At 35.6% G+C, this 16,906-nt stretch overlaps 1 protein-coding gene across 1 annotated transcript in view; it reads right to left on the bottom strand.

Moving 5' to 3' along the window:
* Window positions 1-1,101: 1,101 nt before the first annotated feature.
* ZDHHC17 (zinc finger DHHC-type palmitoyltransferase 17) overlaps window positions 1,102-16,906 on the bottom strand; it is a 110,282-nt gene continuing 94,477 nt past the window's right edge. Inside the window, exons 11-17 of the mRNA XM_031552147.1 lie at window positions 12,409-12,533; window positions 9,518-9,580; window positions 8,588-8,681; window positions 5,203-5,286; window positions 4,645-4,802; window positions 2,627-2,721; window positions 1,102-1,240 (exon numbers count right to left, since the gene is read on the bottom strand). Coding sequence (XP_031408007.1) covers window positions 1,102-1,240; window positions 2,627-2,721; window positions 4,645-4,802; window positions 5,203-5,286; window positions 8,588-8,681; window positions 9,518-9,580; window positions 12,409-12,533 — 758 coding nt within the window. The remainder of the gene's footprint in view (window positions 1,241-2,626; window positions 2,722-4,644; window positions 4,803-5,202; window positions 5,287-8,587; window positions 8,682-9,517; window positions 9,581-12,408; window positions 12,534-16,906) is intronic.

Genomic DNA, 16,906 nt, shown 5'->3' with positions numbered 1-16,906 from the left:
GTTTCCATTATTTTATGCCCGTACAAAATAATCATTTCAGATGGCTCTGGCTTCTTCTGCATTTGCAGCTGATTTAAAACTGTTTTACTTTATATTTTTATAATTGAGATTTTTGTTTTCACATCTTTGGTTTCCCCCATGCAACTACTCTTCGAAGACATTTGCAGCCACATTACATTGTGCTGTCTGGGGACCAAAGCCAGTACTGAAGCACTGCTAGTTTGTGAAATGTTTATACATTTACTTCAAAGATAATGATTTCTTGTCTATTTTTTTTTCTTGAACATTATATACTGTAACCTACTTCTGCAGGTGCATCATGCGTCTAAGCACAGCTTCAACTTTGACAGAAGAGCTTTCCTTATTTGTGCAATCTTTTATTTCAGACTATACAATCTCAGAACAGGGCTTCCACAAGTATTTAGTTGTACCAGTAAATGGTGACAATAATAATCACCAAAAAAACGTGGGCAATGTATTTTTTTCTTAGCATTACCAGCTGTGCATTACTGCCATAACTGAACACTACAGGGGATACCCGCCACGTGATGTTTATCACAGTATTGAAAAGCACATTTTTCAATGTACATAATACTACAGAAAATCTGTAATAAAAATAAAAAAATCACATTACAGGAACTACACCAAAGCAATCAGTGAACTTTGTGTCATGAAATTTAGCTTTATATTCTAGATTCTCATTTCAGTGGAATTATTCATATTGGGAAATGCATTTTTCTGCTCAGCACAACATAACTACTTATGTCAATACTTCAATAATATCATGCTCCATTGTGAGAGATCTTAAATAAAAAAAAACAGCAACAAATACTGTGAATATGCTGTTGCGAATAATTCTCATGTTAAGAACTGTTAAAATCCCTTTTTGATCCTCCTCCTCTTCCTTATCAGGTTTGGCAGTTTATTCTGTCCATTTTTACTTTTGTTAATAAAATTCTGATGAAGAGAAGGTACCTTAAGATTCATCACCAGCCCTACACATAGCATGCTACTCTTCAAGGGATGTGGTTTCGAGAGAGAGAGAGAAAAAAAATTTCAGGCACCACTCAGATACGATATGCTCACAGGATGATGGTGGTGCTACACCAGCTGGTAGCCTGATCCTGATGTTTGGTCGTATTCAATCGTATACTGCCTCGTCCAGTCCACGATAACAGGCCGAAAAAGACCACAGCATCTGAATTCAAAGAAGTCTATAATGTTCCTTATACAACCATGGCTAAAAAACAGAACAGAAATACATGTTAGTAAGTAATAACAAAGCTCTTCTAACAAAGTACGTTCTTTTTTCTTTTTACAGATTCAGTTTCTCACTCTTTAAGTTCCCAACTGCACAGAACCAATTCAGATAAAAACTGGCTTAGTGCTTGCTGATGGAACAAGTTCTAAAATAAGTCATTATACTGGTGAATTTTTGTCCTTGGACACAATTGTGACACTAAATTTCCTTCACTATCTGCTCTCTTATTTCTTCAGCTATCCACTGTTCTTACCCAGAATCACTTCTATCTTTCTTAGTACTTATTTCTGTCACACCTAGTGGTCCACAGCTGTAGGTCAAGATCAATTACGTTCCTAGACAACACAAAATTAAGGAAGCATTAAGGAAGCATTAAGGAAGTAGACGACACATTCAAGGGCTTTCTGCTGCTGAATTAGTTCACCATCATATGTTTAAGATGCTTGCATCAGAACTCCATTATTTTTTAATAATTGCACACAGGCTGAATATGTTCATGATTTTCTGGAAGAGAAGCTTATGCAATAACACACCAGAAAAGGTCAAAGCAACAAGATGACTACTCCTTCATTTAACAGGTGATGCCAATCAGTTATTTTAGATACTGTGTTAATTTTTGAGTCCTTTTTATAATAGCAGCTGTTCCACCAAATCTGGGTTATGAAGTGGATATCAATATAGGGATAAAGTCAGTAGTTTTTTTCCTATTCTGCCCACCACTGTGTTCTTTTCATCACCTGATTTTGCTAAAACTTTTATCTATAGGAAAATGTCAACCATAGAGAGTTGCTTGTCTTTCTCTCAATAAAGGTTTCGTATGTGAAGATATTAAAAGAATCATACAAACTTCTATTCCAGCACAAAACTACAAACTAATACAACTAGGACTTCTATCTGTCCTTCCTTTGGGTACTGTCTGAAAGAGCAGCAGCTCCCACAAAAATGACAGCATACACTGCAGGATGAGATGTGCTTCTGTCCTTTCTCTGCTCCTTCATAATATGTCCTCAACCCACCAATATTCCAGCTTCATGCCTTCATTTATTTCCTGCTTTGACTCTACAAGCTTTTCCATTCTGCCTTATTCCCTTCCTTCAAGTGCTAACATCCCAGTGCTACACCATCCTGAAGCTCTCCTCTCTTAGCTTGCACTCTTCGCACTACAGAAACTAGAACCTCACCATACCCTACTCTTCATGATAATGAAAAGCCTGTATCTTACCTACACAACATCCACTTCAGCTCCTGGGGCATCCTGCACCCCTCTCCACTAGTATTTAGCTATGTTCTGTTTCAAAAAGCTGCACAATTCAAACATGAGGAGCAACACAAGTGAGAAACACATGTTTATGCTTTAAAACTTACTTGAATGGGCTTTCAATAGATGTGGTTGTAACTTTAAAGTGCTTGTATCGTCTTGCATTCATTCTTTCATTTGTAGTGATTCCTAAGCAAGATATCTGAAGACAAAAAAATAAAGTAAGCAAATTAGCCAACATAAAAACGGGCAAACAAGCCCTACGTAAAACAGGCAGAAAAAGAATTTCTTTTTTTATATTTGTTCTTTTGAAGAACAATTTTCGTCCTGCTGAAACTGTTGGATCCCAACATAAAATGCCATACAACCGCTGTACCAGGTTGTGGAAAATATTTAAGAGTGATCAGAAATAAATCATGATCACTGAACAAACTGTGCCTTACTAGTTCATAGGGTAGAGATGCCGTTATTAATTACCAACTGAAGTGCACTGTAAATAACAGATTCAGGAGTTAGTTTACACAGCATTTGAATCCTTTCGTTTCCTCTTGACATTCTGATAATAATATGGTATTGTCACAGTGCTATATATCCCCCTCATTTAAAACTTCGTAGCACAACTTTTCTGTCATTAAGACAAAAAGTTGACTAGAAAAAGGGGTTTTTGTTTGTTTGTTTCAAACCACAGTCGTTTGGCTAAAAAGAACACAATTTTATGTAATAACTTCCCAACTACTTCAGCCTAACAGGGCACATATAAAACTGTAGTTTATTGCAATGTGATGTAATTGGAAACAGAACTGTGAGAAATCCCTTAATAGTCTACAGCAAGATAAAATCTTATAATTCCCAGTGGAATATCAAATCAACTCTGCTACATGTTACAAAAACATGAACACTGAGAAAATTAAACTTGGGCTTGCTTGCCTCATTTGGATTTACTTGTCTCAGGCATTTTCTCTCCCTCCATGAAACCCAGTGGAGTTTCATTTCTATGTATATAAATGAGGTGTTAATGGCCAACTTTTGAAGTTGGAAGTACAGTTTTTTAATTACTTTTCTTTCATACGTAGTACTTTGGCAAGAGTCTCACCCAGTTCAATATAAAGGGCAAGTCAAAACTTGATGATGGAGGGAAAAAACAAGGAGCAATAGCAGAGACTGTGTAGCTGCACAGCCAAAGAAATAATTTGGAGAATAATTTCATCAATTCCTATGTCAGACTGCACAGCAAGATTTGTCAAACAAGATCCTAAGTTTTCTAAGTGCAACACAGATCATATTTACAGGGATTCTCAATGTGGAGCTCAATGAGTCAAATATGACAGAAGGCTCTGTGCAAAGTTACACACTCATCTGCTATAGAAGTCTTGTGGTTCAAACTGGCTTGAAAGCCACACACATGAAATAAACATAGTTATCTTTGCTCATTTGTTTTAGTAAAGGTCTTTGCTGGTCAAGACAAACGTCACATACACAAGATTCTGAAATTGGCATATATTGTTAATAAATATTCTACAGAAAGGAGGATAAAACTCCAATTTCTTAAGAAATTGTACTTAAGTCTTAGAGCGTGATTTTATTTCCAGGATCTGTGGACAGATTTTTAAATCAGTGTCTAGCTGCTCATTAATAACAAGTAATATTGAAAGGCTTCCAGCATGAACTTGTCTTTCATTAAAAAGGATACAGAAAAAATGGGTTTGGTCAGATTACAGTAAAGTCATGTGATGACGAATCACCCTGAAGCAGTTTAAGAAATTATTGCGTCCCATTTGAAGTTACCACCCAGCTAATGACATACTGCATTATTCCTACTTCTACCCACAGATTTTATCCTCTAGGCTTCTGTTAGTCTTTATTGCCTTTCTCTGGTCTATTTTGCCTTTTTGTCATTCTGAGAATGGAAAGTGGGAGGTAAGTATTTTCATCACTTGCACAAAATAAAATAAGTGCAAATGAATGACAAGTGAATGATGCCTTCTATTATGCAGAGACAACAGATGCCTACCTCCTTCAGCTGTGGCTGAGACTGAACACTTGGTCTTGCATAATGGACATGAACATTTAAACAACAACTATCTGATATAGCCATGCACTCCCAAATTGAAATGCTCTTCCATACCTGATACATCTGACACATGAGTAACACAGCCACCCACATGAAGTGAAAAACACTGTTTAGAAACATCCAAAACATCCAAGGAGAACAGGTAGCAATCTGTGTAATATAGGTCCAAAATCCATCCTTTGCATAACTTGTCTCACAGTGGAAACCCCAGTCTAAGGAAAAAAGAAAGCAACAAACACCGTACGGAAGATTTAAGATATGCTTACTATACATCAATGTAAACCTCATATCAGAACACGTTACGAAAATGAAATACGAAAACAGCAGTGTACCGAAAGAATTTCACTTGTTCTGCCTTCCTTTTCCAAGTCACTGAATATATGACATAGGCACACACGTGGTTGTGAGGAAGACAAAAAAACAGGACAAGAAAAACATCTTTTAAGTTAAATTACCATGGGAAATGATTAATATGCAGTTCAACTCCAGAATAAAGAATATCAAAAACTCTGATAAGGCAAAACCCTGTAGAAATCCATACCAGGAGATGAAGTATTTATAAGTAATTAAAAACAAAACAAACAAACCAACCAATCCCCCACATCTACTCACAAGAGATACATCCATAAATCATCCAGCAGATCATAAATAGCAGGAAGAACAAGTATCCCATAAAATAGCGATGATTCCCCGCTCCTAAAGTTGCACAAGAACAACAGAGATCAAATTACTCCACTTTCAAAAGACAAAACACATCAGGAAGCTTAACTTCCTATTATAGGCAACCTCTCTCACGAGTTAATACAATTATTAATATACAATATTTAGAACAGTGTCGTTAACAGAGCTCAGAACAATGAGGAATTTCACATCAGTATGTAATTTTTTTTAGAATGACAGTAGAAAAAAATCATCAGATTGCAGAGTTCTTAAAATGAACAGGAATATAGAAAAAATATACAATCTTTGACGAGAACAAATTAAGTCAAAGCTTAGCTTCATCAAGGGTGTTTAAGCCCAACCAAAACATGTAGCAGAAGTCAGAATAAAAACTGCAGACAAGGCCTAATTAACTGGCTAACATAATGAACAGCACAAAATCAAGTACAACATTTTAACTGGAGTTAAAAACAAGAAAAATCAGTTTTAAAAAGAATGCTCTATTTTAAACACTAGTACAGCTAAGATGATGTCTCTTACACAAGCAGGCCCTAATTCTGAAGGACTCAACCTTCCATCTATAAAATATGTCCACTGTTTTAACCTTCTAACAGCACTAGGCTGTAAGCTAAACCCACAGAGACTGTAATGGGCTACAAAGATTTGGCTGTCATCATCTACAAGCACAATATTTACTTCTTCATTATATCAGATGTTTTGCCTGCTAAATAAAGAGCATCCTCTGGAGGCAGAAAATAATCAAGTGCTTTCTGCAAGCAAACTGAATGACTACATAAAAAAGAGATGAGGAAAAACACCCATAAACACAAGCTAGACTGAGTACAAGACATTTCCTTGAAAATCAAACAAGTTCCTTTGGATGTAAAATATGCTGCAATGTTGCCTTCAATCAACTAAGAGTATATAAGAAAGAGTGTTGGGAATGCCCCTAAGATATTACTTCCACTTTTGGAACTGTTTGGTTTCATAAAAACAAATTCAAAAACAGGAAGTTAAATGGTCAGATCAAGAGGTCCAACTGATAGGTATTCAATGAAATGTTCCTTTCAGTAGCATCTCCAGCGATACCGAATCAAATTCTAGGAGAAATTCAGAGGAGGCTTTTCACACAGAGGGTGGTGATGCACTGGAACAGGTTGTCCAGGGAGGTTGTGGATGCCCCATCCCTGGAGGCATTCAAGACCAGGCTGGATGTGGCTCTGGGCAGCCTGGTCTGGTAGTTGGCAACCCTGCACACAGCAGGGGGTTGAAACTAGATGATCACTGTGGTCCTTTTCAAGTCAGGCCATTCTATGGTTCTACTTAACTGGAGAACCCATTATTTGGTGAAAATATATGTCTAGACATGCACAGCCCTGGTCACTATTAAAAGACTTTGGAAAAGTGTAAATCCACCTTTCTTTTGCATCTTAAATAAGACTGAGTAAAACACAGCACTGTGTTATACATGTTCACTCTAAAGAAAGTAGTAAGTGGCTTCACAGTGAAGACAGTGCACTAAGAACAACTGCTAATTTTTTTTATATAGGTTTTTTTTGTATTATACATAAGTAATAACATAGTAAAGACAACTGATTGTTATTTTATCCGATAGAGTTGTATGTTAAATGATTTGGATGGATTGCTCATTCCTTGACTTCCTCCTACTTTTGGAGAATCATTATTTGGAGTTGGGAAGAGATCATTATTCCAAACCATAAGTAATTTGTGCTATGAGACCTATCTTCTTAGTCACTGCGCTGAGAATAATTCAGTTCAATGGCAGCACAGCTCACGTCGTAACAGCAAAAAAAGGTTTGGTTACTGCTTCTTCTGTGCTGTTCTTTGAAAACTAGATTTCTGTTACAAGTCCACACTTTGCTTTTGAAATGGCATTTGCTTAACTATAAGTTTAAAAGTAAGAAATGCTTTTTTTTATTAAATAACCTGTGAAATATGTAATATATTGTCATTCTGATATTCCATTAGAAAGACAGGTACAATCAATCACCTTCAGAGACCCGCTCACTGCAACATTAATGACATTTCTGCAGATATGATGAAGATAATTTGTCCTTATTGCCAAACTTTTTTTTTTTTAAAGAAGCCTGTCCTTCCTTTCATCTGTTTGCACAGCAAATAAACCCAAAAGAATTTATTTTTAGAGTGTCTGTACACACTCTTTCCTCAATCATATCTTTAGTAAAATTCTTGTCCTTTTAACACATTTCAAGACTATACGAAACATTTCCAAATTTAACCTTTCCATCATAATTCATGTTTCCCTATTTGGGAAACATGCCATGAATGCAGTTTTAAGAATGGATTCTGTTTTGTAATCCTGTGCTCATAGTCACCATCTATGAACTGGAGGCAGAAAAGCCATATAAGGTCATTAGACCATCACTTCCTTCTCATGGTGTGACTTCTCTTTTTTTTTTTCCAACATACTTTCCAGTTTCCTAGTGTTTACTTTTATCAACAGTTATTCTGATTTGTTCAAGACCATGAAGGTTCTGTTTTTTCATCTACTGTTTCTAGGGGGAAAAAAAAAAAAACAAATCACCACCACCAGTCTAAAAAGAACCCCCCAAACAACAAAATAATAATAATAAAAAAAAACCAAGAAAAAGTCCACTACATTACCTCTCCCTAACCTAATCCTGCTTCACACATACTCTCTTATTATTCACAAACTAGGAGGTCTCTTTTTTCCCTTCCCACTCAATTTTTCTGCTTTTCAAATTACTGGTTAAAACTCTGGATCTTTCTGTCCCATTGACGAGTTCTTCTCAGCACTCTCACAAAACAAATATCAAACTGTCACTTAGCAGCATCTCCAAAATCTGAGTTTGTGCCCACTCAGCCTTTTTGCTGGTGTTCATTAAAGATTTCTTAGTTCTTCACTGTAAAACATCTAAAATACAAATCAAAAGTAACGTATATAGAGACAATAGTAGTAAATGAAAAATATGGAAAAAAATTGTTCCATAGAATGGAACAACCCAAGCCCATCTCCACGAGATTTTAGTGTTTTGTTAACAATTCAAATGTCAGCACTGTCCTGTTCCTTAAGGACAGTCAAACTACAGCGACTATCTATTATTATTAATACTTGAGAGGGCTACAGGTAAAACTAACACAGAGAATCACATGTAAAAGAAAAATTAGGACCAATATTAAGAATTATCTTCCTTCTACCAAAAGTCCTCTATAGCTTTTCTGCCAACTCACTTTCACAATGAAAGAAGAACAGGCCAAATCCCATACAACACACAGGATCATTTCCAGAAGGTTTTGCCTTCTTGATCTATTACAGATTTCAGAGATTACTTACCTACACAATTACCCACCCACGGGCAGTGGTGATCAAACTTTGCTATACATCGATTACATACACCACAGTGTTTAGACCTCACTGGCTTCCGTATCTGTAATGTTTATTAACATTTGTTAAGAACACCAAAAGAACAGTTTAATGCAAAATAACTTATTCTGTTAACTCCCCAGATAGTGTCAATTTTTAAAGCAATCTTAGGTATTAATCTTAACCTATATGTTATTTAACACAAACACACAGACTGCAACCTTAATTTTCTTGCATAAAGGATTTTTTTTTTCCCCAAAGTTCTTCTATCCCCTCCAGCTCTTGAACTTTGTATAGCAACCAGTTTCATTTCAGCTTTTCAGCAATGAATATACACAACGAGTTCCAGCTCCATGATTCTGTCAGCAGTATTCATAATGAAGCCCTAAACTGTTCTGCTTATTTTCTAAAGACAGGAATGCTATTCAGCAACTACAACTCAAAATTCTTGATTACTCTCAACAATTTGTTTCAAGTTCGCGTTTTGAAAGAAATATAAAATAGTAACAAAGAAAAAAGATCTGATATTAACTATTTGGAGATATACACAGATACACACACAATTTTAAGTTGCCATCATATTCCAGATTTGATTTTAAGAATATAACATCATTCATGTTCTACACAACTCAGATCATTAAGGTGCAATACTGACTGCCCTGATAATTAAGAAGTTGCCTTTTTTAAAAAAGAAACACATTCATTCACCATGAATACTTTTCTTCCTTATTGTTGCATAAGCCTTTTTGTGTAAATTCTTTTATTCCTTGAAAATACTGCATGAATTAAAGATTGCAAATAAATTCTGCCCTTTATATGGAATTAGTAAAAACAAGAGTGTGTTCAGAATAGGATCATCCGGTTTTGGCACAGAAAAAAAAAAATATATATATACACTACCAAGCAGGTACTGCAGAATATACTAAGGTCCAGACTTCCTGTCTCTGCAAGCTCTACTATTGTCTGCAGGAAAAAAAAAAGAAAAAAAAAAAGAGGATGAAATAGGATTTAGCATACAAACAAATGTTGACAAGAACTGTAATGTGTTTGACTCAAAGGCTGTGAACTCTACAAATTTCAGGTACTCTTTACATATAGGATCAAGTTAAATTCAATTGAAACTGATTTTAAACATACTCTGTTAATCCAATGTTAATTCAAGCCTGATTTCTAAATTTCTAAAGGGGAACACAATGAAGACCTTCCAGGAAGATAGCGGGATCAGCTAGTCTAAAAAAGATCATTTCTAGAGGTATCCCATCAAAAACTTTATATCTGCCTTTACCTCTTTCCTCAAATGTTGAAGTTTCTAGAAAGAAAAGAATGCACACCAAACCTTCTCCTACAGACATTATATTATACTCATGACTGAACCGAAGAACATAAAGAGGTATCAGCTAAAGCATCCCTTTTCCTTCACACTAAATGGTAACTTTTTATTTAGTGCATTCCCTCAGTATCTTCTTCATTGACAGAAGAAACCTTCAATTCCATTATGTTTTCCAACAAATTCCAATATTCAGCAGCTGAAATCTGTCTCACATGAGACTTTTAAATGATGCTTGCCACATATGGAAAATATCCTGAAATCATCTTCTGCGAAAATAGCCTTCCTTGATCCAGAAGGAATTCACTCAGCATAAATTGCCTAACAGTAAACAGATCTATTGCTCCCTTTCAAACAACATATAGCTTACGAATCAACATGGCTTCTTATTGGAGAAAGAGTAATATGGTTCTTACAAGTATTATTTCATCACAGCACTAAAATTGTCACTTTCCTAATGAGATGACAAGCGCTAACTTGACCAAAGGTGCAGAAGTTTTCCCCACAGCACTATACTTAATTAGTCAGGGAACATTTATGGGATTCTTTGCCTCAAAGTAGATGGGAAAAGCTACAGTCAACAGTCCAGGGGTAATCAGTGTCTTAGCGCTTCTCTTGCTGATCTCAGATGAATGAGGAACAGTCCTGTACAATTTTCTAACATTTCTTAACTAAGCTCTAAAGTTGGACTTCTCTTTTGCTTTGCTTGTTGTACTTCCGATTGCTTTTGGTGCAGAATTCATCAAAGCAACCTTCCAGAATCTCACTCCACGCAACCACAAGTAGTTCCTCTGACTTCAGTGGGAGTTTGCACTATACTACACACCATTGAGAAGATACACAAAGGAATTTACATGCTATGCTCAACACTGGAGTTCAATATAGCCACAAGCAACATCCTAAAACAAAGCTGAAAAGGTGTATATAAAGTGCTTTCAAATCAAGCTTTCCTTAGAACTTACAACACAGAGAGATCCAGGAGGACATGTTACAAACATACTTTTGTGCTTTGAGAGACCTGGGGGTCTACCTTCTGTGCTTTCAAGTTATTAACATTTGATTGTGAAAAGTGACTTACTTAAAGAAAAACTCAGGTTACTTTGTAATAGAGAAACGCTAAATAAAAAAAATGACATGACATATCATCCAAAGAATAAACATCTGAAAATGCTGCTTACTGCAACATTTCCAAACATCCTTAACTCAGTCATCTGGAATTAAAAGAATTTTTGGTTACTTATTGAAAAGCTAAGGCAAACTTAATGTAAACACACTTGGAGACAAATTATGGAAACATGAGAAAATACTACAGTGCACCCAGTTAAGACATATCCTACAGAGGTTTATGCCCCCGATAATAGATCAGTTTACACTTGGGTTAGTTGCACATTAACAATGATGTGCATCTAAATGAGGAAGTTGTCTTTTACAATTCCTATACAGTTCAACAAGGTTTTCATCCCCATGTATAACTACCGGTGCACGTGGATAAAATGAATTGCATGTTTGTGCAATTTGCTGAATCTGAGCCAATAGGCAATTGTGGACTTACTTTAGCCCTGTTGAAGTAAGAGAATTTAGCCTGGGTTTTACTTTGGCAAATTTGCAGTAACAGAAAATTTGTACACTGATCAACAGAACTCAGTAATAATCTATCAGAAAAAAATCATTCAAGCCATCACAACCATCTTTTAAAGTCGCTGATATCTTTATCACTTCCTAAGGCTATTACTCCAAGTGGCTTTATGGTAATCCACGTAGCTGTTGTCACAAGCAAGAAATAGAAACACAGAGCTCAGCTTTTGGTGATAAGTGAGCTTCCAGAAAACTTAGAATGAAGCAAAAAAACCCACATTCCTGGTGCAATTGGCATGGTCAATGCTCAGTTTGGCTGCTGAGAATGCACAGAAATTAGAGGTAATGTCATTAGTGCTAACAAGCATTAGATCTCATAAGATCATCAGTAATTTCTCTAATATTTAATTTTTCTAAAAAGCAAGACTGCCAGTGGTTTGGGCTGTTTTATACTTGAAATCTTCAATAACTTAACGCTTTTAATTACAAACGTAAGAAGGACTAGAGATGCTTTAAAGTCTGGAAAGTTTTTATAGCATCAAACTAGCAACACTTAACCCATAATGAGTCACTTCTTACATTAAGGTAAAATTCTAAACCTTTACATTTTCATCCAATGACTTTTTAAACTTTTCCTATAAAAAACCTAAATTGAACATTTTTATTTTTTCTTGCTGAGAACAATCGAAATGCAGCTTTGGACCAGTTAGACTTGAATGCTTATTCTGAACAGAAGAGAGAAACCTGGGAGACAAGCGAAAGGAAATGTTCAACATTTTAAACTCTTTCTTATACAACACTTTATTGAAAAGCCATGGATTATCCAGCATACTCCAACCAACTGGCAGAAGGCACCTGAAGAACAAATCTGACATGCTCACAGCTTTACCTTTTTCTTTTGTTCTTCTGTGGCTTTGATGATTCCTGGATCAGATTTCCAGGATTTTCCAAAATTGTAGAAAAGTGCAACGCTATTAGCAAGGAATGGAAGATGGATGAAGAAAAAATTGAGATGTGTTTGAAGTCAAGGAATTTAAAGTTTAAAACCAAACTTTCTCTTGAAAACACCCATTAATAATTCTGAAATGAAATTAAGATGATGCCTTTGTCTGAAATAACAATACACAATGTTGATCTAACTTTTTTTTTGTATTCAGCATTTTCTATTGCTCAAAATCCCAAACTCATATTTATAAAATGTACTCTGTGAGATACTTCTAAAGTACTTAGTTCTCTAGAAATGAATAATGATAGTTCAGTTTTTGTAATTATTTTCCTCTTTAGATAAATTCCATTAAATGTATCTTCTCAAAAGTATTTCCTGTTTTCACAACAAACATTTCAAAGTTCTATTTATAAAATCATCAGTTGACTAATAAGTCTTCATTGGCTTGAAATTCCAGTTAGATGACAAAACGCCTGTTTCCAGCCTTTTAAGGGACTGTACTAAATGGAACAATGCTGGACTGTGATCACAAATCATGTCACAACCATCAGTTATCTCCAAGAAAGATACTAATTGAAACCTGGTCCTATCATAAGGCAATACCCATATTTCACACCAATGAAAGTTATCTTTAACATACTAATATATCTAATGCTTACACAAAAACCCACAAGACTCAGAGGTCCCTGGAAGTGTTTATAATGTCAATTTACCATATTAAGGCAGAAAATAACCATTAGGTTTAAAATATATTTCCTGTGTTGAATGATTCTCCATAACATGCATAGTCTTGCAACATTTGACATTTCTTCACAGAATTAGAACATTTCTTAGCGATGACGTTGGAAAAGCAAATCCTTCAGATATGCCTCTGCCCCTAAAACTGAGTATTTACTCTGTTCAGTGACCTATAGAAGACTTCACAAACACTAAAGATACCTGCCAGCTATTATTCACAAATGCAATGAGATGCTATACCTGACAAAGCTCCAGGTAAAAAGGACACCTATTACTCTGTCACAAAGCACTGCAGAAATTATTTTGTTACTCTGAGTTATCTGGATATTACTCTCTACTCTGGTAGTCATTGAGACTTCTGTAATTAAAGCTTAATACGGTATATGTTAATGTTTGTGTTAAAAAAAACTCTGCATACAAGCAGAAAGCATTATAAAGCTGAAAATATCATGTGGCAACTTGTATGGAACTGGTATATAAGACTTTAAAAGCAACATAATACAAGCATTTTTGCAAGCTTTGACAAAAATTGCATTTTGAAGCTAGAATAGATATTCAAATATATTCCACTATATAAATACATTCTATTCTGTTTGTATTCTTGGAAAAACAGATTAAGAAAGGCATTAAAAAGTATTAGAAAAATATTACAAAAACCATTTGTAAATAAATCTATGTGGCACAGATATAAGCAAATATTATCTGAAAGAAAATTAAAGTTCTGAAGAATAACAGTAAGCCTCTCAAATCCTTCTGCAACACTCTGGTGGCATGGAAGAACCCTGAAATAGCAATAAATGCAATTAAGACCTCTTTTGTACTTAGGAAATCATAGAATCAAATAAGGGTCTGTGTTGGAATGGACCTTAAAGACCATCTAGCTCCAACTCCCCTGCCATGAGCAGGGACATCTCCCACTAGATTAGGTAGCCCAAGACCCCATCCAATCTGGTCATGGAGTCTTATTAAAGACTCACCTTTCCTCTTTCCTCTAACAGCTGTTTCCAGGGAAAAAACAACCAACCAGCTATACTATAAACTGAATGAAGTTCTATCTGATACACTACAGATGAAAAGCTCTGACTTTAGTATATGTAAAATCTACTTTCTTCCTCTTTTTTTTCTAAATTTACCTGCTGCCAAAACTAAGCTGGTTCAACTTAAGTTTTTTATAGCTTCAGAGAAATTAAATTTTCTATATAATACTCATATTGTCATTGAGCTTTATTTGCTGCAACAGTGAAAACTTCGCATTAGAAATACCTTAACCAGACAGCTCTTACAAACAATAAAGGTACAACTAAAAAAAGTTACGGACCATTCCTAATTACTATACGTCATGTCTAGACTTCTAAAAAAGACAGGAGAAAAGACAATTTATTTTCTATCTAATAAAATGGTTTTATAACATTAAGGTTTTTAAATTTCTTTTAACTGATCAAAATTTGTACAATGTGGCATGTCTATGGATTCAAGCTACAGGAAATTCAGTATGCAGAATTTTTCTACATCTGCCCTTCCTACATTTTACCCCATAAAATACATGGGAAAGCCTAAGAAACTCTAACATAGATTCTAAATTTTGCCTTTTACCATGGTGGTATGAGATGAATGTAATGCTGACAGATATAAATTGTGACAGATAAATACCACAGACAGGAGATGCTAGGAGATCACATGAGAAAGGTGATTTATGTACAGGCAAGCTATAACTACATAAATTGTGAAGACTGTAAGAACCAGTACCTTCAAATAAACCCAAGATACTTCTCATAAATTTTAAACAAAAATGGAGAGAAGGGGATAAAAACTAGCCACAGTCTAAAGGAGAAAGAAAATTAAGAATTGTACTTTCCAAGACATTTCTAGAATCTCATGTAGACAAACAACTCAGACCGTGAGACTCACTTCACCTACCTTCAATCACTCGGCAACATACAGAAACACAGGGGTTTAGAAGTAAAGCCACATCCTACTGTCAGCATTAAGGCCCTTAAGTCAGACAAGCAGTGCCATACAATTTCTTCTTTTTTTTAAATCATGAATTCTCCTCTGACATTTACTTCCAGAGAGATCTTAGCAACTTGTATCACAAGCATCTCCCAAAATTCTCCATACATAACAAAATCCTTGTAACTTTGCATTAGCTACCCAGTAGAGAATTGGCTCTCCAGAGACAGTGCCTCATTTTGTCCTAACATCCTCATTTGCAACTGTACAAAGAAAAACCCATTACCATGTTAATGGCTGAAAAAGCATGATACAACATTTACCTCTGGCACCATACTAACCTTCTGCCTTTTATAAGGTTTCCCCACCTTTCACTGCGAGAGATGAAGCAGAAACAAACACAAAATGCTTCCTACCTTCAGTCACAGTCAATAACGTTTAAGAACAAGAAGAGGCTGAAAATCATTCCAGGAAACCACTTGGAACCTAAAGACTGCCTCATTAGAAAGAAACAAAACCAAACAAGCAATCCCCATCCCATTCCAAACCCCATGAGTGACGCAAATATGCGATCAGCTAATTTTTTATCCTGACCTGCAGCCTATTTAGAACGGCCCAAACAAATGCCAATTCCTGGTATCACAGTTACACATCGTACAATAGACTGAAACCAAGCCAGAGAGCACATTATATCAAGATGCTCCCTTCTACTAACTACAAAGCCAATAATAAATTCTTTTCTCCTAAAGATCTGCAGCTAGGATCAGATGTCAGATCAACACAAGCTAATGAATCTGCCAATTCGTTACAGCTGTACGTTCAGATCCACACCTACAGTTATACAAGAGGTCTCATATGGCTAGATATTTATTAGATGATATCCATGTTTACCAGCTAAAGATTGGCAAGGCCTCTACATCTGACCTCTGTCCTCTATTTATAAAGAAAAATCCCGTACCTTCCAAAAAGTAACTGACTCACTACCATCCCACAATTTTTTACTTTTAAATGGAAGTTATGGACAGCTGAAATTGGAGATGTATTTTTTCCCTGTTTAGATTCCTTCAGAAACAAAGTCACTGCTTCTTTCTTTCTCCAGCTAATACTCTTTTTTTTATGCTTTCTTGATGGAAACCTTTAAGTTTTGATTCTATGGGGTGGGTTTTGTTTTGTTTTTTGTTTGTTTGTTTTTACTGTTTAACTGTACCAATTAACTTGTTACTAATTTTAAAATACCAAAGAACAGCTTGGGTTGGAAAGGATCTTAGGGTCCATCCAGTAGCAGCTCTTCACCATGGGCAGGGCTGCCACACACCGGCTCAGGCTACCCAGGATCCCATCCAACCAGGCCTTGAATACCTCCAGGGATGGAGCATCCACAGCTTCTCCAGGCAGCCTGTGCCACTGCCTCAGAATGCTACTGTAACAGCTTTGCGAAAGCATGAAAATAATCATGCATTCTCTTAGAACAAGTTTTAACAACTATTTAATTGAAATCATGTTTTCCTTCACTTAAAAAACGTCAATACATGAAACACATTAGTCATAATGATAACCAATAAGGTCAGCGACAATTCTTTAACAATTTTGAATTTGCCTTGCATCTTATTACCTCAGCACTGCAAGTGGTACACCATACCAAAAGAGCATAATGAAAGAAAGTTACATCCTAAAAATTGCATCAAATGGAAGCATTAGAACAAAAAAATTATCCTGTGATTATTTTGGATTATAGCAATCCCTGAAATCTTAA

The sequence above is a fragment of the Meleagris gallopavo genome, chromosome 1 (genome assembly GCF_000146605.3).
Source record: "Meleagris gallopavo isolate NT-WF06-2002-E0010 breed Aviagen turkey brand Nicholas breeding stock chromosome 1, Turkey_5.1, whole genome shotgun sequence".
NCBI classification, from domain to species: Eukaryota; Metazoa; Chordata; class Aves; order Galliformes; family Phasianidae; genus Meleagris; species Meleagris gallopavo.
The sequence above is the reverse complement of the archived record's forward strand: the minus strand, read 5'-3'. Positions and strand labels throughout refer to the sequence as shown.